General features: G+C 40.9%; 1 protein-coding gene across 2 annotated transcripts in view; it reads right to left on the bottom strand.

Annotated features, from left to right (window-relative positions):
* The window catches only part of Ndufs4 (NADH:ubiquinone oxidoreductase subunit S4), a 100,749-nt gene extending 88,313 nt beyond the window's left edge, over positions 1-12,436 (bottom strand). Inside the window, exon 1 of one of the 2 annotated variants that reach the window (XM_037209431.1) lies at positions 12,300-12,436. In XM_037209431.1, coding sequence (XP_037065326.1) covers positions 12,300-12,397 — 98 coding nt within the window. In that variant the 5' untranslated portion in view covers positions 12,398-12,436. The remainder of the gene's footprint in view (positions 1-12,299) is intronic. The other variant, XM_028884575.2, reaches the window with a different exon arrangement.
* Positions 12,437-22,524: the final 10,088 nt, after the last annotated feature.

Here is a 22,524-nt window from a genome sequence, read left to right as displayed (position 1 = left end):
CACACACACACACACACACTATAGCAGCACACACCTCTAATCCCAGCACTCCTGTGGCAAAATGAGAGGGACAGACAAGAGAATGTCCCAGAAGCTTGAGGTCCAGCTACCCTGGGGTATGATGCGGTAGAAATCTGTTCTTCTTCTTTATGTCTCAACAAGGTGGAAGGAGAAAACTGACTCCTGGAAATAGCCTTCTAATCACTACATGCATTCTGTGGCCAAGTGCATACCAGCATTTACACAAGCACATAACAGTAACAAATAACTTTCTTTTAAAAACCTGCAAAACATAGCTGGATATGGTAACACACACTTCTAATCCCAGCACTGGGGGGTAGGGAATAGAGGCAGAAACATCAGGAATTCAAGGCCATCATAGGCAGTATATCTTTTAAAAAAATCAGTAAAATGGTAAGGCTGGAGAGATGGTTAAGAGCTCTTACTGCTCTTCAAAGGACCTGGGTTCAATCACCAGCCCTAGGTCAGGTGGCTCACAACTGCCTCTAACTCCAGCTCCAGGGAGATCTGATGCCTCTGACCTTGGAGAGCACCTGCACTCATGTGCATATAACCCCCACCTCCCCACACAGGTTAAAAGCAAATCTTAAAAAAAAAAAAAAAATTCTATTATGATTTATAGTTAAATACATTGTAAGATTTCAACTTCTAGATCCTTTGCCATGTCCTAGAGGAAAGGTAAATAAATTCTAAGGCACATAAGATAGTTTATAATCCTAGGAATATATAAAACTATAATGCTAATTGTCAATCCACCACTTAAAATAAGAGCATTTACTTTGCTGAGATGAAATAAGACACATGAAACAATGACCTTAGTATCTAATACTCAAAAATGCTAGCTATTAGAAACCTGATTACCACATCAAAGCAGAAAGTTAGAGTCTCCTGAGTTACAAAGAAATCTAACCGATACCATTGGCCAGTTTATCATCTCAGCTATGGCTGTTGAGAGCACTCTCTCCAGTCATCTTCCAGCATACACGTCAAATGAAGTACAAGTCCAGCTCAGAGCAGATAACACATTGGCCAAAGGGGAACAAGCACCTGTAAATGGATGTTCAAGACTTCCTCCTTCAAATGGGCAGGACTGAGAAGCACTTTCTCTGAAGGTCTAAGCATACACTTGTGCACAGTCCCAAGCCCCAAGCCAGGGAATGATGCTATCTGCTATAAGGCTATGTCTTCCCACATATTAAGGCAATGAAAACAATGCCCCCAGAGTGACCACAGACAACCTGATCTAAACCATCTCATTGAGACTCTCTTCTCAGGCATTTCTAGGTTGTGTTGATGTGACAAACTAACCAATACAATGTCTTTGATCCAAAACTGTTGCTTGATAGTTTAAACTCAATGCATTTTTTTTCTGCCTCTTTACCACTTATAAGCTTCCATTTTATTAAATGCCAAGATTTCCAATCAGGAGCATATACTCCAAAATATTTTCTCTGCTTCATTTCCCAGACTCTGACATGTGAATATCTCCTATGCGCCCAATAGAGTTGAGAAACAACTGGTTAAGAATCTGAAGATATAAAGAGTTTTTATGCCAATTTAGATTAATTAAGTCCATTCAGATATTCTAAAAATGCAAGAAATATTATAATTAGCTTTTAAGGTAATTCATCCTAGGCCAGCTGGTCCTAGGCAACATCTAGTAAACACACTCCACTTGTCTCTCCTACTGAATGCAATAATAATAAAAATCTGGACAAGATGCAGAACAGGAAGAGCACCAGACCAGGGAGCTTCATTTAACCAGCTGTGAATCTACCTTACGCTCCCCTTCCACAGTGCTCCAAGCCTGTGCTTAACATAGCTGAAAATGGAAATAAGCACTTCTGTAGAAATTTGCCCCAAGGAACAAGAAAAGTAATGCTCAGAAATTGCAGAAGCTACCATTTACCTTCTCTTTCATATACCTGGCACCAATCTTCGATAATCCTGCAACCACACTAGAGGACAAACAATGACTATTTGCAATAGCAAAAAATGGAAGAAAAAAAAAAAAAGTTTGGTTTTTTTCAAGACAGAGTTTCTTTGTATAGACCTGGCCATTCTGGAACTCGCTCTGTAGACCAGGCTGGCCTTGAACTCACAGAGATTCTCCCTGCCTTTGTCTCCTGGGTGCTGGGAATAAAGGTGTGCACCACCGCCACCTAGCAAAAAATGAAATTCTTTATCTCCACCCACTCTCAGGGGTGGGCTCATGCAACAGCCACTCCTCTAGTGTGCTGCTTTTTTGCTCTGAGTTCCTTAGCCCTGACTGATTCTAGTGCAACTGTGGGAGTGGACTACCAAAGGCAGACCAGCAGAGCCACAGGTTTTAGGATGGACACTGAAAAAGAAGTTCCAGGGAACTAACTGGGTTTTCAGAACATCAAGCAAGCACTTTTTAGTTGTTTGTGTTGCAGTACTGGAGGTAAAGGCCAAGGACTCATACACCTGGCAGACAAACGCTCTACCACTAAGCTTCGAGCTCAACCCAACAAATGCTCAGTAATCCATGGATCAGGAAAGTCTCAGGGGAAATAAGAAGATGTTTTAGGGAGAGATGGAAATATGTAAGCACAGTATCAGGTATGAAACTCTCAAAATAAAATTCAAAGGTGTTTTAAGCAAAATAAAATACAGCATATAAGAACATATGAAATAAAATTACAGTAACTCCAAAGAAAGAGGAAGAGAAACAACTCCTAGTTCTTGAGTTTAACATCATCTTGATACAAATCTAACCAAAGGAGTCAAAGAGAGTAAACCAGGGCTGGGTAGGTGGCTCAGTAGGAGGGTCGAGTATGAAGTGCTTCTAGCATTAAGAGGCCCCTGATTCTCTTCCTCTAAAAGTGAAACACAAAACTAGGAACTAAAAATATAGGAAAGAAGCCTGTGAGTAATAAAGGAGATCTCAGATACCACAGCTACACCATCTACACACGGAGGGCATCTTAAGTCAGGGCTTCTATTGCATAATCTCTGACAATCACATTTAATAAAAAACTGTAATGCATAGTTCAAACACAGGCACTAGCAAAGCAGAAAACATCTATTATCACTTTTGCCTAAGAACAGGTTAAAATCCGGAACTTTTGTTTGACCCAGTTTCAGAGTCACATGGCCCCATGAGGTTGGGCAAAATGCCACAGCTGCAGAGGATGTGGCAGAACTATCCACTTCATTCATGGCACTCCAGGAAGCAGAGAAAGAAGCAGTATAGAAAGCGACTAGGTGAGGTACAGACCCAAGGACATACCCACAAAGACTTCCCCTTCCCCTAAAGACCTCCTTCTTTGCATCACCTCCTAATCGTGTATTAATAATATGAATCCATCTAAGGATTCCTTACGTTCTATAAGAATCCATAGCCGGGCGGTGGTGGCGCACGCCTTTAATCCCAGCACTTGGGAAGCAGAGGCAGGCGGATCTCTGTGAGTTCGAGGCCAGCCTGGGCTACCAAGTGAGTTCCAGGAAAGGCGCAAAGCTACACAGAGAAACCCTGTCTCAAAAAACAAAAAAAAAAAAAAAAAAAAAAAAAAAGAATCCGTATGTTCTAATCATCCAAGACCATCAACATCACAGACACATCCAAAAGTGTGCTTCACTAATCACCTAGGCACTCTTAATCCTACCAAGCTGCTCATTAAAATTAACCATCATAGCATCACAAGGAGTACAAAAAGGCAGGAAAGCATAAAGAAATCTGGCCATCTTAATAGAATAAACAAGTTGAAGAAGCTAAGCCTAGTTATGGGAAGGGATGGTTAAGTACACAGGGGAAAGACTTACTCTGTAGAGCACAAAGAGAAATATCACTCATCAATGAGTATAAAAGAACAGTGTGTGTGTGTGTGTGTGTGTGTGTGTGTGTGTGTGTGTGTTGTGGTTGGAATGTGAAAAGTCTCCCACACCCGGCATGTCTTGAGGGCTTGGTTTCCAGCTAATGGCACTATTTTGGAAAGTGCTAGTAACTTGGGAGGTAGGGTGTAGCTGGAAGAAGCAGATGCCCTCAGGGACTGGATCTAGCTAGGGCCCCTTCCAGTCTGTGAGTCCTGCCTGCCATGAGGTGAGCAACAGTGCCTCGCCACACCCTTCCGCCACGATGGTATTCTGCCTCATCATAGGTCCACAGGAATAGAGGGAGCACATCATGAACTGAAACCATCTGTCACAATACCCCCGCCGCCCCTTGGTATTCCCAGAGGGCATTTTGTCACAGTGAAGAAAACTGATTTCGGAGCCACCAGAAACTCCAGATCATCAGCAGAAGCTCCAGAGATTCTTACACTAAATAAAGGGTAGGGGCTGACAACCCGAGAACAATTTCCTTCCAAATCAAGTATGACAAGAATCTATGAACTATACTTCTAAAGTTAACCTTTATGAAGGCAGAGGCCACTCTTCCAATTAAAAACTAACACTTTTCACTACCCAACGGTAATTACTACAAAGTACTGTAAGTTTCATATTTTTTAAAGGTTCAATAAATAGAAGATCTCAATGCTGTAAAATGAGGTATATTTTATATCTCAAAAACTTATGTGCAATAAGGATATTAAAATGAAATTCCAAACTACTAAAACAAAAGGTATAAATTTCATCTTTAAGTACAGTGAAGAAATCCCTTGAAAAAAGAAGTTCTCTCTCCATTCAAAGAGTAGAGGTCCTCAAAAGACTCAAAACATCTGCATTTACTTTAAAGCTCATCAACACAGAGTGACATTTTTAGGAGAAGCATATGGGTTGCTGAACAGTCATCTAGAACGGGATCTTTTGTCAAGCAAGGACCTTTTGCTTATATGAAGTGGCCAAATAAAGGAAAGAACATATTTTTGAGCCCTAGAAAACACAAAGAAATCATTCTTCACCTGGCTGTTAAGGACCCAGCAAAACATACTACAGAAGCAATAAGATCTGCACTTCCCTCAGCTGAAACAATTCTAAGAGATCACTGAAACAAAAGAACTCTAGAAAAGCAAGGAACTTTCTTAAAAACTATGTCCAGTCAAAGACCACCTCCCTAAAAAGCACATTCCCATTACAAAGGACAAGACACTTTCTTCTTAAACTCTGAAGGGCAGAGTTCAACAGCTGTGCTATATTAAACCTGAGCCCTTCCAAAATGAAGAACAAGTCTCTAGAGGGGAGTAACATGGCCTGCTTTCCCCAACATTACCAGAATGCCTTCTCTGCCTCTAACCCACCCCGCACCCCCGCCTGATTAGTATATGAGTGAAAAATGCAAAAACTGAAGTTTTCTTGTTTCTGGAAATCTCCCTTATTCCTCTCCCAAAGAAAGCCATATTTTTGAAGTCTTTGAAGATAAAACATTAAAACTACTTAGAGAGGTGTGGGGAAAAAAAAAAAAAAGTCAGGAGTTTTCAGCCCTAGCTTCCCATCAGAATCTGCAGAGCTAAGCCTAAACCTACATTTACTGAAGCAATAAATTGTGGCCAAAGAATATGAATGCCTCAGATGCAAATAACAGGTGATTTTGATGAACAGCAGACATTTAAAAAGCAAAACACTAAACTAGAGGCTGATCCTATTTTCTTTTATGTAAGTCTGGTGAATGTAGGCAAGAAGAAGAGATTATATTTGGTTAACTAATTCTAAAGAACTCAAGGCTGCATTTATCTATCAAAATACTCAACAGACAGAATAAACTTGAAACCAGAATTCAGAATTGTCCCCTTGTCATAACCTAAAGGAGAAAATACACAGAATAGTTTACAAAAATATTCAAATATTTAGATGAAAGCAGCTGCAAAAAAAAAAAAAAAAAAAAAAAAAAAAAAAAAAAAAAAAACAATGTGGCTACCATACAATTCAGTCACAGCAGATTCTTTTAGGATCTTCAGACAACGCAATTACACAAGAAAAGCTGTAAGAACTCAGGTCTTAACTACACTATCCTGTCAACATTAAAAGAGTGCAAGCTTTTACTCTCTTTTATATTTATTTATTTTTGTGTGTATGCCTATGTGCTTCAGTGTGGAGGTCAGAGGACAACTTGCAGGAATTGGTTCTTTCCTTCTACCACGTGGGTCCTGAGTATAGAACTCAGGTCACATTACGTAAGCATTTTAACCTACTGAGCCAATTCACTGGCCCCAGATTTTAATGACAATAAATTTTAGCCATCATCATGGTTTCATTAAACCTCAGAATTCTACACACAATTCTAATAGATTTAGTTATTTGGTATTCAACCATATAAAAAGAGAGAGAAAATGATGAAGGCAGGTTAGAAACTGCTTAGGCAGACCCAAGAACCCCCAAAGTAAACAATTCATTCTCATCCAGAATCAGCACCTTAGTTTTCAGGCCAGGAAATCAGTTTTTATTTCTCCTAAATGAGCACTCCAGCCTGGAGGCTCTACATGAAGGTGTAATGGAAACTCAGGTCCTGACATGAATCCTTTTTGGGAAACACATTTGAAACTGGATCTCTAGATTATCATGGTGGAATGGGTTATATTTACTCCCCAATTTCATCCTCAAAATGATTTTTAAGTCTCAACTTTTGAGGGAGGAATATTGTTACAGTAGTTCTTGAGGCCACTATAGCTCTGTTAAGGATTATTAAGAGAAAGCTATTTTTTTTTTTTCCTATCAAAACAGTGAACTCTACCTCTGGCCCTTAGGTAGACTTGACTTTCTGATCTGCTTCAAGAACAAAACTTTACATACTATTGTCTCTTCCTTTAAGAGTTAAAACCAGGAGCTAGAAACATGGCTCAGAGGTTAAGAGCACTTGCTGCTTCTTCCAGAAGGTCTGGGTTCAGGTCCCAGTACCTACATGGTCACTCACAGCCATCTGTAACACCAGATCCATTAGACCCAAGGCTCTCTACTGACCTCCTTAGACACCAGGTGAGCATGTGGTACACAGACATACATGCAGGCAAATTACTCATACGAATGAAGTAAAAATACGTAATTTTTTAAGTTAATACAGTTCAGCCAGTCAATTACATGTGGCTAAGAGACCACCTCTCAGGAAAGTTGATTCACAAAGAATCATGCTAAGGAATAAGTATTCCCTTAAGGAGATACCGTATTTATCTTTCCAGTGGCCCAGCCCTCGGTGCAGCTGCTCACAGAGCTTCTGTACACCAGCTAGCACGTCCATGCCGCTGGCACGGGCCGGGCCGGTCTGCTGTTCCTTCCCTTTTTCTTTCTAACACCGACCAAAGCCTGGGCCTGTTTTCCCTAACGCCCTGGCCCCACTCTTTCTCTCAAGCCACCCCCCTTTTTCACCGAGTGGCTGCTTACAAACATGGCTTTTTCCCTTCTCTATCTTCCTGCTCCAAACAACTGTCAGGATTTATAGCTTGCCTGTCGTGCAGTTTTTCTCTCAAATGTTAATAAAACTGTCCTTGAGCATCTCTCCAAGTCCATTTTTAAATTCTTCTATTAATGAGACTAAAAACCCCAAACACCATAGTTTTCCAGACAACAAAACTACTGAGGGGGAAGCAGGCTAATCAATGAAGAATTAGAAAAACAAAACAAAACAACAACAACAACAACAAAAAAAAAAACGACTTAAAAGCTCAGAAAGCATAGCTAGCATACTCAATAGTTTTAAAAAGCAGAACAAGTTTTTCCAATGATCACCGAAGTTCATAAGAAAAAATACGTTTAGGATACCACATTTAATACATGCATTATATGTATTTTGTTTAAGAGTATTTAAAAAAAGGCAGGGCATGGTGGCACACATCTGCACTCTCAGCACCTGGGAGGGAGGCTTGAAGATCAGGAGTTCAAGGTCATCCACAGCTACACAGTGAGTTTCAAGCTAACCTGGCCAAATGATACTGTCTTAAAGCGGGGGTAAAAAAAGAAGTCACCTATAAAAATCTCTCATACTAAATTCAGGAAGAAAATTATTTTCTTTCAAAGCCCAAAACATTCATCCCTCCCACTGTAGAGATGTAATAGCGAAATAAAAGACAAGAGTATCAAATAGCTTTTCAAATGAAGAATATACCTTGCTAAAATTTAGAAAAACTGAAGACACTGAAATTTTAATTTATTGTTATCAGAAATAATTCTCATTACAAAAAGTCAACACATTGATGAGTAAGTAAGACTATTTTCTACCAAGAAGAACTTAATGCATTTCTCTTCTGTACCTGTCTACTATCCTAAAAAACAAGAACAACCTAATTCACAGAGTTACTGAAAAAACACAGGACACAATGTAAGGAAAGTCCTTGGCACACTGGCTGAATTACTAAGTTAGAAAAGTTAGCTACACTGAGTTTATGCTCAGAATAAATACTACAAAAATTAAAAACAAAAAAACAAAGCCAGGCGGTGGTGGCACACGCCTTTAATCCCAACACTCAGGAGGCAGAGCCAAGCGGATCTCTGTGAGTTCGAGGCCAGCCTGGTCTACAGGGTGAGATCCAGGACAGGCACAAAAACTACACAGAGAACCCCTATCTCAAAAAGGGGGAAAAATGATAAAAGGGATGACAAATTTTAGAAACTTTTCCATTTGAACAATCTGTGTTCTGTCTGAATTCTATATTCATACCATCTCCAAACCTATTCTAGCAGATGTTACTCAGGAACCAAGGGGCTCCATCTCTTCCCACCATGCCTCATTAAAAGCTTCATGTGAAGCCAATTATTCTCATTCCAAAGAAGTCCTCATGTTCCAATAAGTAACTTTCTCAAATCACTCATTTCCACTTCCCATTTTTAAATTTTGAATGCAAAAGGAGGATACTTGTCATAATGTGTTAAGTACAAATCCATTCATAAAACAATTTCAACACAGAAATTAAGAGTTCAAGGTGAATATCTTAAACTCAGACTGCTGCAAATAATTGTAAAAGAATATATATTGTAGATATTTTTTAATTCACATTTATATAGGCTAGTGCCTACCTGGCTCTCACTGAAATGTCTTTTATTGTTTTTTGTTGTTGTTGTTGTTTTTTGTTTGTTTTCTGGTTTTCGAGACAAGGTTTCTCTGTGTAGCCCTGGCTGTCTTGGAACTCATTCTGTATTCCAGGCTGACCTTGAACTCATCACAGAGATCTGCCTGCCTCTCCCTCCCGAGTGCTGGGACTAAAGGTATGTGCCACCACTGCCCAGCACTGAGGTATCTCTTAAGACCTGCTTTTCCCACATGAACACACACACACACACACACACACACACACACACACACACACACACACAATAAATGTAAGCAAAGATATTTAATCAAGTAGTAGCCAACCTATTGAACTTGAATATTTGTTCACACATTTAGACTTTCCTTTCCCATCACTGGAGGTCTCTCCAAGCTCAATTTCACAGTGGGAAAGAAAATCACAAAATAAACCCAGAGATTGGGAGCACAAAACAGACTTCACAAAGGTCTCACACACCTAGTGTCATCACAGAGACCAAGACGCTCTGGGGATCTGCTATCCTCAGAGCGATGTTTTAGGTAAACACAAGCTCTAGTCTAAATTTGAGAGGAGATATGAAAGCAGGTGATATAAACATACATGATCATGTTAAAATGGACAAAAACCTAACAATACAGAAATTATCTTAAATCTCAAGTGTCACTATTTTGAAAGAGAAAACCAACTTCTCTACTGATAGGTTCATACCTTAAATAGAGAGAATGTGTGCTGGAAAACCCCTGAGGACACTACAGTAAGGGCAAGAACAGGTGAGTAACGATGCTTTCACCCTCTTCAGACAAGGAGGCGGAAGCTCACTCTAGAAGACAAGCTGGGAAGACAAGCTGCCACACCAGTGCTACTCAACTCTCTCTCCTGTCTGAGTGCGTGTCTGCGGTTTTACTTTTTCTTTACACTGACTTCATAACTGAATCCAAATGTTAACGCAGGAGGTGGTAACCCCACTCCTCTCCCGCCACTCTCCTTACTGACTCCATCCTCCCTCACTTCACTCAGACACCTGCGGGCAGTATTATGCCAGTGCAATCTCTTTCAGGATTACCAAAAGAGAAATTTACATTTGAATTTCCCAGATGGGTTGGAACTTGCTTCTCAATCTTTTCAGAGCATTATTCTCAACACATTTGTAAGAAGTTTCTATATAAACAAGGGAGTGGAACCATAATTGTCAAGTAAGATGCATATCATAAAATCCTTAGGGTAAAAAAAAAATGTAAAAAAAAAATAGTGTGAGGTCAAAATTATTTTCCCTGGGTTTTAAATTTTTTAAAATATGAAACAAAGGTCATCTTATATGATTTATGTAAGTTATTTTCAAATCTCTAATAACATGCTTAACAAGCAGAAACTGCTAAGTTTAGATCTGTAATAATAGCTATCAGTTTGTAAAATCCAGTGCTGTCTTAATTTAAACTAGCAATTTTAATTTTAACTGCTGAGAAATACACCAATGGCCCCTTATATTTGTGTTCAGTTCTAGTCCTCTACATTAGTATTAGGGTATGTAAATTAACCCCCATAACGTTTAAGTGGAAAAGAACTAAACTAGATCCCCACCATGTTAGCCTTAAATTAACCACTAGAGTATTTGATCTTAAAGAACTGCTTGGTATTTCTTAGGTTCCTCATATGTTAAAAACATTTAATTGCAAATTTATTTTTTACTTTCCACCAGTGCTACATTTACTTTCCAGTGACTGTATATTATATATATACTGCTCTGCTGCTGCCTACAGAAGAGCCCCCCAGTCTCCACCTGTCCTGTCCGTGTTCTCCCCTTCACCCCCCATCCCGCTTTTTTGCAACTCTGGAGTGCTGGGATTACAGTTTATGTGCCCAAGAATGGATTTATCTGGTGTTGAAGACTGAACCCAGTACCCCCTGAATGCTAGGCACGCTAACAACCCACCTACATCCTCAGTCCCCCAAAACCGCAAATCCCCTGACCTTACTAAGGGCAACCTCTTCTTTCCCACAAAACCACTACTTAAAACTGTAATAAAATTTACCTTCAAAAGTTCTAATCAGCTCATGTTAACTCTGTATTATTCCCTTTGTATTTAGTTTAACACTAAGTTAACAAGCATTTTGATAGGCCCTGTTTTCCTTTTTTAAAAATAATTTAATGGTTTACTTTTGTTTGAGACATGGTCTCTATATAGCCCTAGCTATCTTGGAACTTTCTTTGTAGACCAGGCTGGCTTGGAACTCAGAGATCCGCCTGCCTCTGCCTCTCCAGTGCTGGCATTAAAGGCGTGCGCCGATATGCCTGACTTTTCCCTTTTTTAAAACTACCACATTCTTCCCACCCCTTACCCAGTCTCCCATCTTCTGTATAAATGTTCAGTGCAGTCTCCACAGCATGCAGGTGACAATACAGGGTCATGCTTTACAGGAGTGAAAAAGAGTAATAAAACATGGTATATGGTAGATTAAAACGCTAATATGTGTATATGCGTGCTATTAACAAATTCGGGAAAACAGAGAAATATGTAAAATAAAGTACTGCTTCACTTTTTGGAGCGGGGGAGGGGTGTCATGACAAAAATGATTCAAGGTTACAAAATAACAATTCCTCAACTGCTGGGATGGGTCAGTAACAATGTAGCTGAGAAAACTTAACCGCACTACCCTCAACCTTTTTAAAAACTGTCTTGATGGCAGGCAGATCTGAGTTCCAGGCCAGCTAGGGCTACATATCGTGATCCTGTCTCAGACGAAAACAAACAAAATAAATAAATCAAAATAAAAGCCACCTTGCTGGCTGAGGGCATAGCTCAAGCCTGGGACGCACAGCGGGGGTGGGTGGGGGTGTGTCAATCCTACCAGAGATAGAAAACAGGTACGCTATCACCTTCCAATAAACACTGCTATTCACCCCGAAGTCCTAACAAGTTTTCCACGTAGGCAGGATGATGAATCTCACCACCTTTCTGCCTGGAAGCTCCATGGCTATTAACCAAAGCCAGGGAAGGGAAAGCAGGGCTTTCACCTTTCCAGCCAGGGCTGCAGCGGGGCCAACAGGTGATCCCGGGAGAGAGGCAGGGCACTGGGAGAGAAGTCGACCAGGCTCCTCCCCTTCTCGGGGAACCCAGGTCCCGTTCCCCGCTCCTCCACCCAGACCCTCGCCGGCGGCTGCAGACCCAGAGCTCCCAAGAACCCCAGACCCCGCGGGGCGCCTGGCCGGAGCCCCGAGCTCGTCCGGGCATTCCCGGGAAGGGTCAGCCGAGGACGCGCTCCCCGAGGCGGCCTCCGGGGGCCCGGCCGGCCCGGCCCCCGCCAAAGTGGGAGCGACCTGAGAGTCGCGAATAAAGAGCCCGGCCGGGCTGATGATTCGGTTACCTGGAGGGAGCTCCAGAGACGGAAACGGCAGCGGCAGCCACTGTCCTTCTCCCCGACAACGCCTGCCTCAGCGCCACTGACATTGAGACCGCCGCCATCTTGCTGCGGGCAAACGCCAGGATGGGAGGACGGGTCCCCGCTAGGGACTCACTTCCTTCGTTCTCGAGGCCGTGCGGCCGGCCGCCGTGAAACAGAATCCTGTAGTGTGCGTTTTCCTTTTGATATTGGGGTTTAGAAAAATAGTTTAAAAAAAAAAAAAAAAAAAAAAGGTCTGGTTCAAAGAGTTAAAAGAGGAAAATGGGTAAAAGAAAAGGAAAAAATAAAAAGGTTCAGTGAGTGTAAACGTTGCCTCTATAAAAAAAAAAAAAAAGTAATCCTTGTTAGTAGCGTTGGTTATTTAGACGGAGTCTAAGAAGCCCAAAAGAAAATGCTTCAAAAATGTAAACACCTGTAACTCATAATTTTTCAAAGAACTCAGAATATCTGAGTCTGAGCCCACTGGAAGAGCCGGAGGGCTCCTTGAGTCTTTGAGAAACTAAAGTAGTACTTTCCCAAAGTGTTGCCAGATTCTGTTTGCAAGCCTTCAGAACAGGCTGCGCTCAGTTTGATGGTCTGCAGTTATAATAATCATATTTTCCACACTAAAAATCTGGCCTCGCCAAAGATTAAAAAAAGAAGACGAACATATGGGTTTACATGAAATCTGGTGGGGGCTGGGGTTGTAGCTCAGCTGGTTGAGGGTTGGCCTGACATGTAGGTAGCCCCGGACCTGGTGGAGCACTTGGAAGGCCTTTGATTTCTAGCAAACCTTTGGTTTGAGGCTGAAGGAAGAGTGTCCCTATAGAGGGTTGTCACTGGAGCTATGGCGCAAAAACCTCGGCCAGGAGAAGGGGCGAGCCAGCCTGATTACCCTCAGCATTTCCATCATTCCCTTCCAGTTGTCATACACCCCATGCCAGTCACCATTGAAAGGAACAATAACCTAAGATTATAGACAATAACCAGGTTTAACTGCCTTGAGTCCTATCTAATCTTATCTGGCTCCTCCGGACTTCAACAAACCTTTTCCTTTCTTCCAAAGACTGGTGGTCCAACCCAGGGCAAGTATGCAGTTTATCACTGAACTACATTCCTAGCCTCTTTGTTTCTTGGAAGAGACAGGATCTCTCACTGTGTTGCCCAGGTTAGACATCAGCTTAACAATCTTCCTCCTTCAGCCTCCCAAGTGATAGTACAGCCTTTCATCCACTAAGGTTTTCAATGTCATTTCTCAAATGAGACCCCAACACTGATGAGGGACAGCTCTTAATTTTGTAAAAGTTTAACAGATTGCTTGGGGGAAAAAAAAAAAACACCTGTTTTTATACTGATATAGCCTTAACTTGGGTGTTTATAATACTTGGAATGATTCTTTTTAAATGTATTTATTGATATGTGTAGGCATGTGAACGTGTGCCACAGCATACTTGTGGGGGTCAGAGGACAAGGGGCAGGAGTCAGTTTTCTCATTCCCAGTCATGTCACAGGCGTGGTGGCAAGTACTTACACCACTGCACTCTCTAGCCATCTCTGGGAAAGGTTCTTAATTTCTCCTTTTGCCTCAATCTTTCAAATCTATCCAGGATTTGAAGATTTCCCCTCCCTCTCCTGGCAGTACTCCGATCCAAACCACAGTCCCCTTTTGCAGGGATGTTTGCATTCACTGTCCCTCAATCTGCTTCCACACAGCAGTCAAAGCTATTGGGTCAGAAGCCAAGCAATTCCCTTCTTTTCTACTACTAAACACCCCAAGGGCTGTCTAGCTCAGCCCCTCAGTAGAAAAGCCAGAGAGCTTCTTCTGACATGTAAAGCCCTATGTAGGGCCTGAGATGTAGCTCAGTGATACATTTGTTTATCACAGAGATTTGCCTGGGTTTGGTCTCAGTCCTGGAGGGAGAAAAGACTCTTGACTTCACTCCTTACTCTGTTCCCGTCAATTGCTACACTCCAAATGCAGCAGGCTCTTTGGTATGTATTTCAGAATGTATCAGCCACGCCTCTGTCCGAGAGTCTTTAACTTTGGCATTCTCTATGCTGCGTCCTACAAGTTTGCTCATATGCCGCGACCTTCACTGTTCTAACCACTATACTACAATGTCAATACCACCCCCAGACATTTCTGTATTTCCAGATTTATTTCTCTTCTGTTTTTCATTTTGTAAATTTTAGCCCTTCATGAAAATTCTGATTTGTGAAGCCAGAGCAAAAAAATCCTTTGAGAAATGAGATCAATTTTCTCTTTTATGGTTTATTATTACTTTATTTGCATTGGTGTTTGGCCTGCATGTATGTCTGTGGGAGGGTGTCAAATCATTTGGAGCTGGATTACAGACAGTTGTGAGCTGCCATGTGCCACGGAGCCATCTCTCCAGCCCTGAAGATCACGTCTCTAGGAGCTTTTCCTTACCTCTGGGAATATTGTTTTAATGCTGCAATAAATATTGATCAATTAAAGATTTTTTTTAACTTACAATAATTACCGAGCCATGAACTGTTTGGGGGGAACCCAGGCAGGGGGATCGGGATCTGTCCCTGGTGCGTGGGCAGGCTTTTGGGAATCCAGTGCCTGTGGTGTGATGCCTTGTCCAGTGAGAAGGAGCTTGGACCTGCCTAGGCTCAGTGTGCCGGGCTCTGCTGACTTCCCATGGGAGACCTTGATTTGGGGGATGTGGGGATGTGGAGTGGCTTGGGAGGGAGGGCTGAAGGGTGGGAAGAGGGAGGAGGGGGCATCTGTGGGTGGTATGTAGAGTGAGTAGAAAATTTCTTAATAAAGAGATATGAAAAGAATAAAATAAATTATTGAGCTATATAATTTTATTCTCACTTTTACCTAAATGTCTACCATGGTCCATCCTGAGTTATGAAATCCTGGCCTCCAATTTATATAACATTGATTTAGAATCTTTCTAGTGGGTTATTATTGCTCTTGGGTAACAGACAAAATACCTGATCTGCCCAGGCCAGGTTATTTTCTATCTTCCTCTCCAGCCTGCTTCCACTATACTCACTGGCAGTTTTTCTGTCTTATCACCACAGGCTGTCGCTCACTGGAGTACTCTTCCTTGCCAATTCCCTCATTATCCCCTGGGCCTTCAGATCACAGCTGTTGCTTTAATATCATGGCAGAAAGTAGAAAATGTGTCTCGGATTTTTTCTACTCCTCCCCTTCTTTGTTGGTGGAACCTACATAAAGACCTACCATAAAGACCAAAACTGCTGTCTGGTATACTTGCTTTCCCTGAAGAGGTCTTGCCGCTAACACATGATCATGTCCAGGGCAAAGTGGGGTCTGAAATCCCTTATGAGAAAGAAAAGTGTCTAGGGGTGGGGGAAGGGAAGGGGAGCAATGGTAGAGGGGGAGGAGGAGGGGGAGGAGGAGGAGGAGGGGAAGGAGAAAGGGAAGAAGGAGGGGGAGGAGGAAAAGAAGAAGAAATATTCCTTACCCTTCTTTTGCCGGCAATTATGTAAGGACATAATGCCCAGAGTTGTGGCATCTTCTGAGCAAGAGGGGATCAATGGTAGCCAACAAGACAGGAGGGAGGAGCAGAGAAAAGGGGAGAGCCTCTGCCTTTAATGGCATCATTGGTCCAGCCTTGAAACAACCCTGAGCAAAATATGTCTACATTTTCTGTGGTATCAGATAATACATCGCTTTATTATTATACCGCCATTTATTAGACATGCAATGACCAGAAACATCCTTTCTGATGCTCTTCTATAAAAAAAAAAAAAAAAAAAAAAAAAAAAAAAAAAAAAAAAAAAAAAAACTTCTCTGATTTCTATGACTGCATCAATTCTTTGTGTAGACTCCCCTAGGAGGGGATCTGTCTCCTTCCTAGTGTCTCCTTTGCTTAATTTTTAATTCAATGTAGTTGTTTCTTTCTTTAGAATGCAAAGTCAATTATCTGATGAAAGGATCGTATCTGTTTCTGCTGATGATTTTCCCAGCATGTAGCCTAGTTCATTATTCTCCCTCTTCTGACAGAATCTTGGTATGTAGCCCAGGCTGGTTTTAAACTCACCATCCTCCTACCTCAGCCTCCTGAGTGGTATAATTATCAGCATGCTGGTTCATTTTGCCTAGTACTTGATACATAGTGGATGGCAAAAGATGTGTAGAAAACTAAGTGTGTTAGTGCACACCTTTAACCCCAGCATTTAGAAGGCAGAGGCTGACAGATCTCTGTAAATTCGAGGCCAGCCTGGTCTCCATAGCAAGTTCCAGCAGCCATGACTACGCAGTAGTGTCTGGCCTCAGAAAAGAAAAAATAAATAAATAAAATATAATAATAAAAGGAAAAGAAAACTACTTATAACTTTAAAATACCATCATTGATCTGGAGACGTTGGTGAATATCATGGATAAGGACTCCAGGTGGCTGGTAAGAGATCTGAAAGCATAAATCTACTTTTTATTAAGCTTTCATTAAAAAAAAACAACTAATAATAACTACTTTCATTTTCTTATTTCTTACATTTCCAGTACTAGATATGAGCTGGATAATGGAGCAGAAATAGTTTGCTATTTGGCTTTTTTTTTAACATAATATCATCCAAATTATAGATTATGCTAGTAGGCTCAATAGAATATCTCAATGCAAATTGCATTTTATTGTTTAAAATAGGAGCATTAGAATAGGAATTGACTTTACTTCTTGCTTGCATTTCATGCATGGTGGCCAAAAGAAACATTTAGCTTAGTATTTCTGATGGCATGTGAAATTTACAGTGCCATCAGATCTAAAGTTGTCTGTTTTTAATTTCTCTCCTTGCACATGGGCCTTTAATAAAGCATCCAGAAAAATAAATTAAAACCAGATATTTCTATCAGAAGTTTCACACAACATCACCAGAGGCATGGCAAAATTCCATCATCATTTACTGGCTAGAAACTAATTTTTTAAATCACATCTTATATTTTTATTGCTAATTTAATTGAAAAACCTTGAATTAATACAGTATCATCTTATAAAATTATCATGACCTCTGGCAGGGCTTTTGAGACCTTGGCAACCAATGAAACAATTTCCATGTGTAGTTAGGAACTGTTTTTTGAAATCAGTTTTGGGAAATGGGTGCAAACGATCAAAGTCCTTATGAACTCAAAGAATTTTCCTACATAAATTTAATCACATGCCCCTTCACACTCTTGAATTCTCATCCTAAGGTTTCAACTGCTGCTATCTCCTTCTCAAGCTTAAGACGTAGAAATCAAACCAGTTATGTCCTTTCTTTTTCTCTAACCCACTAGAAAATCTCTTGCTCGCCTGTATAGCCTCTGCCTTGGCAAAATACTACTGTCCTTCTTACAGTAGAAGATGTCATCAACTGTAAAATTCATCATTGTGTTCTGTTCTAATAAGAAAGCAAAAAAAAAAAAATCCAGCAATTGAACCATGACACAGTAACCAATTATCTATCTTGCCTTTAGAGGTAAGATATGGGGAAATGCACACCACAAACCAAAAATATGGCAGTTGTGTAACTTTATATATTTCCCCCTTTTGTCCTTGGTAATAGAGCTTGTATTTTTACTGACCACTGGGGTAAAGGCTTTATTTTGTTTTTTTCTTTTTAATTGAAGTAAGCTCTTACTAGGTTGCCCATGGTCCTTCTGCCTCGGCCTCCCAAGTACCTTTTAATGACTAGGAATAGCCATATTATCAAATTCTAGACAATTAAATATAAAGAAAATGTGAATTATCTTTTTTTTTAATTTTGCATTTAGGTGTGTGTGTGTGTGTGTGTGTGTGTGTGTGTGTGTGTGTGTGTGTATACCACAATGCATATGCCATTGCACATGTATTGAGGTCAAAGGGCAACGTTGGAAGTCATTCTGCTTTCTACCATGTGAGTTCCAGGAACTGAGCTCAAGTCATAAATCACAGTAGCAAGTCCTCTTAGCCAGTGAGCTATCTTATTTGTCTTATGTAGCCCAGGCTGGCCTGAAATTCACCATGTATCTGGGCATGACGCTGGACTTCTGATCCTCCTGCTTACACCTCCTTAGTGCTGGGATGACAGGTGTGAGCCACCATGTCAAGCATGCTAGGCAAGCACTCTCCCAACCGAACTACATCCCCAGCCCTTAGGCGACAACTTTTGAGCATTCTTCTTTAAACCTGCATAGTAGCCATGTTTCTTTTACTCATTTTTATATTTTCTGTTCTGTTGTGTACATGTCATGTGAAAATTCAGATTTTAAGGAACAGATCCATTCCATATGATTAAAAGAATGGCAGCCTGGATCTTTCAACTATAATTTAATTCATAAGAACCATCAACCCACTGATACTCCCATCATCTCCCTATTCCCACCTCATCTGTATACATCATCTTCTTGGTTATACTCACAACTTCCTTGCTTCTCTTGTATTTTGTATACACCAAAACTACTACCTATACCCATATCTCTATTCTCCACCTGAAAGATACAGCTGAACAGAGCTGGAGAAAAGCCCTCAACCCCCAGGATTTGTCAGAATCAGAAATAATGGAAGCCAGAGACACAACTCCAATGGGAGACCTGAAGCAGGCTGAGGCATTCTCTTTAGTGACCTCCACTCAGATAGATGAATCTGGGATTCTTGACTTTGGTGCAGAAAAGAATTTCAGAATCAAGTTAGTATGAAACAAAGTGAGAGCTTATTAGGAAGATATTTTAATACAGGTTTAAGCACTAGTCATAATATAAGAGAGAGGTACTTAGGGTGAAGACAGTATCCACATGGTTAAGCGTCTTTACATATCTATATATACAATTTTGATGGTTTCTGGAGTTATATCTAAAACTTCCCTCTCTTTCTCAGTTAATGGAATCATAAGTTGGTTCCTGAGATGTCTTAAATAGGATTGCACCTGATAAGGTTAAAAAAAAAAAAAAAAAATAGTTCATAGGGATAACAGGGTCATGAAGATGTGTTTTTATCGTAAATGAGGGTTATACTCCTGTTTGTGAGATTCCCAGGAAATTATAGGTTTACCTCTGGGAAATAAGGTCATATATGCATAAGCCTTAAATACTACTCATTGTTATTTGAACCATTTCTGTAAAAAAGGAATATTGTCTCTACGAAGACAACCTTCATGACAAATTTTGTTAATTGTTCTGGAATTTTTATCTCTTGGCAAATGAAAGAGCTCACCCAGACTTGGGAATGAAAGCCCCCTTCCCCTTTCCAGAGTCCTGTCATTTTTTCTGTTGCTCTAGCCTGCCTCAACTTGACCACGGTTCTAAAGAACTTGGCAATAAATGTCACTTACCTACCTTCTTCTCCCAATCATTAGCTCACTTCAGTAGACAAATTTTATACAGCTCCTTTCTCTCCTTAAACCTCTATTTGCTTTCTTTTTTATCCTCACTTCTTGCTAAGGACTTTGTACTTGTGGGAAATGAAGCAACCAGAAAACCTTTTCAGATAAGGCTCTGGTCACTTATCAGCAGCTGCATTCACATTCTCTCTCTGCCTCCTTTCTGTAACCATAGATCAACCATTCAGGTCTCTATCTACAGCTAATCCTTCTACACAGCAAAGGAGAGGAGATATGGTCTCCTCTTGAACCACCTACCTAAGATCTGCCCTTTACTTTCATCTACAGAAACTTCACTCTTTCCGGGAACATTCTCTTTGGCTCACAAGCAAGCTGTCCTTTTGCCTATTTTGATTAACAATTAATCTTACTTTGAGCCAACTTATCTCACCAACTATTGTCCTGTCTCTTGGCGGCAACACCCCTCTAACTAACTGTCTGTGTCCACTGCCTCCATTGTTTGGATTCCATTCTCTTTTCTCTGCATTCCAGGGGTACTTTCCCTCCTACACTCTACAGAATTCCTCCCTTCCTGGTCACCAATCTTCATGTTGATAAATCAAGGATCCGTTCTCTGGTTTTATATTACCCTGTTTATTATTTGACACAATTCGTTTCTCAGTCCTGGCTATCTTTATTTTCCCGGAGTCGAGGGACATCATAGTGTCCTGGTATCTCTACTGCTTTGCTTTGATGCTTTCTTTTAGACTACAGGGCTGGCTCCTTATCCTCTTCCCAACTTGGTACTGTTGGAGAATCCATGACTCACTCAATCCTTTATCTTCTTTTCCTGTCCTTAGTGGACATTATCTACTCCATTGGCCTTCAAGTATCACCTGTACATGAGCAGCTTCTTCACCCAGCCCTATCCTTTCTCGTGGTTTTCAGAATTATATTTCTATCTGTTCATTTTCTCAGTTGGCTATTAGATGGTATACACATGACACGCTGAACTCATTTCCCCAAATCTGTTTGACCTATAGTATTTCTTATTTTTTACAAAGATTTATTTCATGTATGTAGGTGTTTTGTCATATGAAAAACTATGTACTGCATGTATACAGTGCCTATAGAGGACAAAAGAGGCAGTCACATCCTCTGGAACAGGAATTATAAAAATTATAGACAGTTTTTAGCCGTCACATGAATGCTCGGAACTGAAACTGGGTCCTCTAGAAGAGCAGCAAGTACTCTTAATTTCTGAGCCATCTCTCCAGTCCAAGCATTCCCTATTTTTACAAAAATTACTTATTTTTAAATTGTGTGTTATTCATCCTAGGAGAATGTCACTGGGGAAAGTGTCTAACACCCTGGGCTGTATCTTCCCCTGCATCTTCTCCTAATGTGATGGGAAAGAAGTAAGGAAGAGATGTTCATTGAACATCTACTGTGTTCCAGCCTTTTTAGTCATCTACTCTGGATGATTTCACATTTTGGATGGTGCCACCCCTGGGCTGAAAGTCCTGGGTTCTGTAAGAAAGCAGGCTGCACAAGCCATGAGGAGCAAGCCAGTAAGCAGTACCCTTCTAAGGTCTCTGCATGAGCTCCTGCCTCCAGGTTCCTGCCCTGTCTGAGTTCCTGTTCTGACTTCCTCAGATGATGAACAGTGATGAGGAAGCATTGGCCTGATAAACCTTTCCTCCTTAAGTTGCTTTGGTCTTCTGTTCCATCACAGCAATAGTAACCCTGACTAAGATAAGCCTATAAGCCAAATAAACATTTTTTCTCCAACGAGTTGGTCTCAGTCAGTGTTTTATTACAGCAATAAAACAAACTAGTTCAGTATTAGAAAGAAAACATTTTTAGGCAGGGAGGTGGTGGTGCATGCCTTTGATCCCAGCACTCTGAAGGCAGAGGCAGGTGGATCTCTATGAGTTCAAGGCCAGCCTGGTCTACAGAGTGAGTTCCAGGACAGGCTCCTAAGATACACAGAGAAACACTGTCTCAAAAAGGGGGAAAGATAGAAAGAAAGAAAGAAAGAAAGAAAGAAAGAAAGAAAGAAAGAAAGAAAGAAAGAGAAAGAAAGAGAGAGAGAAAGACAGAGAGAGAGAAAGAAAGAAAGAGAGAGAGAAAGAAAGACAGAGAGAAAGAAAGAAAGAAAGAAAGAAAGAAAGAAAGAAAGAAAGAAAGAAAGAAAGAAAGAAAGAAAGAGAGAAAACATTTATTATATGTCTTTCTGGCTTATTTCTTTAATACTTCCCTTTTCACCCAACTACTAGGAAGATGTTGAGCCTAGGCCTCCTACATGCTAACCAAAGACTAAACCAATCAATACACATACCCCATCGCCCTTCTTTCTTTCATTTTGAGAAAGGCCCAGGCCAACTTTAAATCCACTCTGTAGCCCAGAATGGACTTGAAATTTTGGTGTTCCTGCCTCAGTTTCACAAGTAGCTGGCATTGCAGGCCTCAACCACCAGGCCTGACTGTGGTGATATTTTGTTTGTGCTCTGAAAAATAAAGCTTGTCTGGAGATCAGAGTGCAGAGCTAAGCCACTAGTTAACCATAGAGGCCAGGCAGTGGTGGCACACATCTTTAATCCCAGCACTTGGAAGGAGGAAGCAGATCAGGAGTTCAAGGTCACCTTGGGCTAAATGAGATTGACCAGTCTAAAAGAGAAACAAGAGCCAGGTGATGGAGATTCACCCTTTTAATCCCAGCACTTGGGATCTCATGCCTTTGATTCTAGTACTTTTTAGGTACATGCCTTTAATACGCACACTAGGGAGGTGTGATAGGAATGGGTAGAGAGGAATATAAGGCAGGAGGAAACAGGAGCTCGCACCTTTTGAGGGTGATGAATTGGTGAGGTGAGAGGTTGCTGTGGCTTGCTCATTTGTCTCTCTGATCTTTCGGCATTTACCTCCCTCGATA

This window comes from Peromyscus leucopus, chromosome 11, assembly GCF_004664715.2.
Source record: "Peromyscus leucopus breed LL Stock chromosome 11, UCI_PerLeu_2.1, whole genome shotgun sequence".
In the NCBI taxonomy this organism is placed as follows: Eukaryota; Metazoa; Chordata; class Mammalia; order Rodentia; family Cricetidae; genus Peromyscus; species Peromyscus leucopus.
Note: the sequence above shows the minus strand (reverse complement) of the source record. Positions and strands in the feature narration are given on the sequence as shown.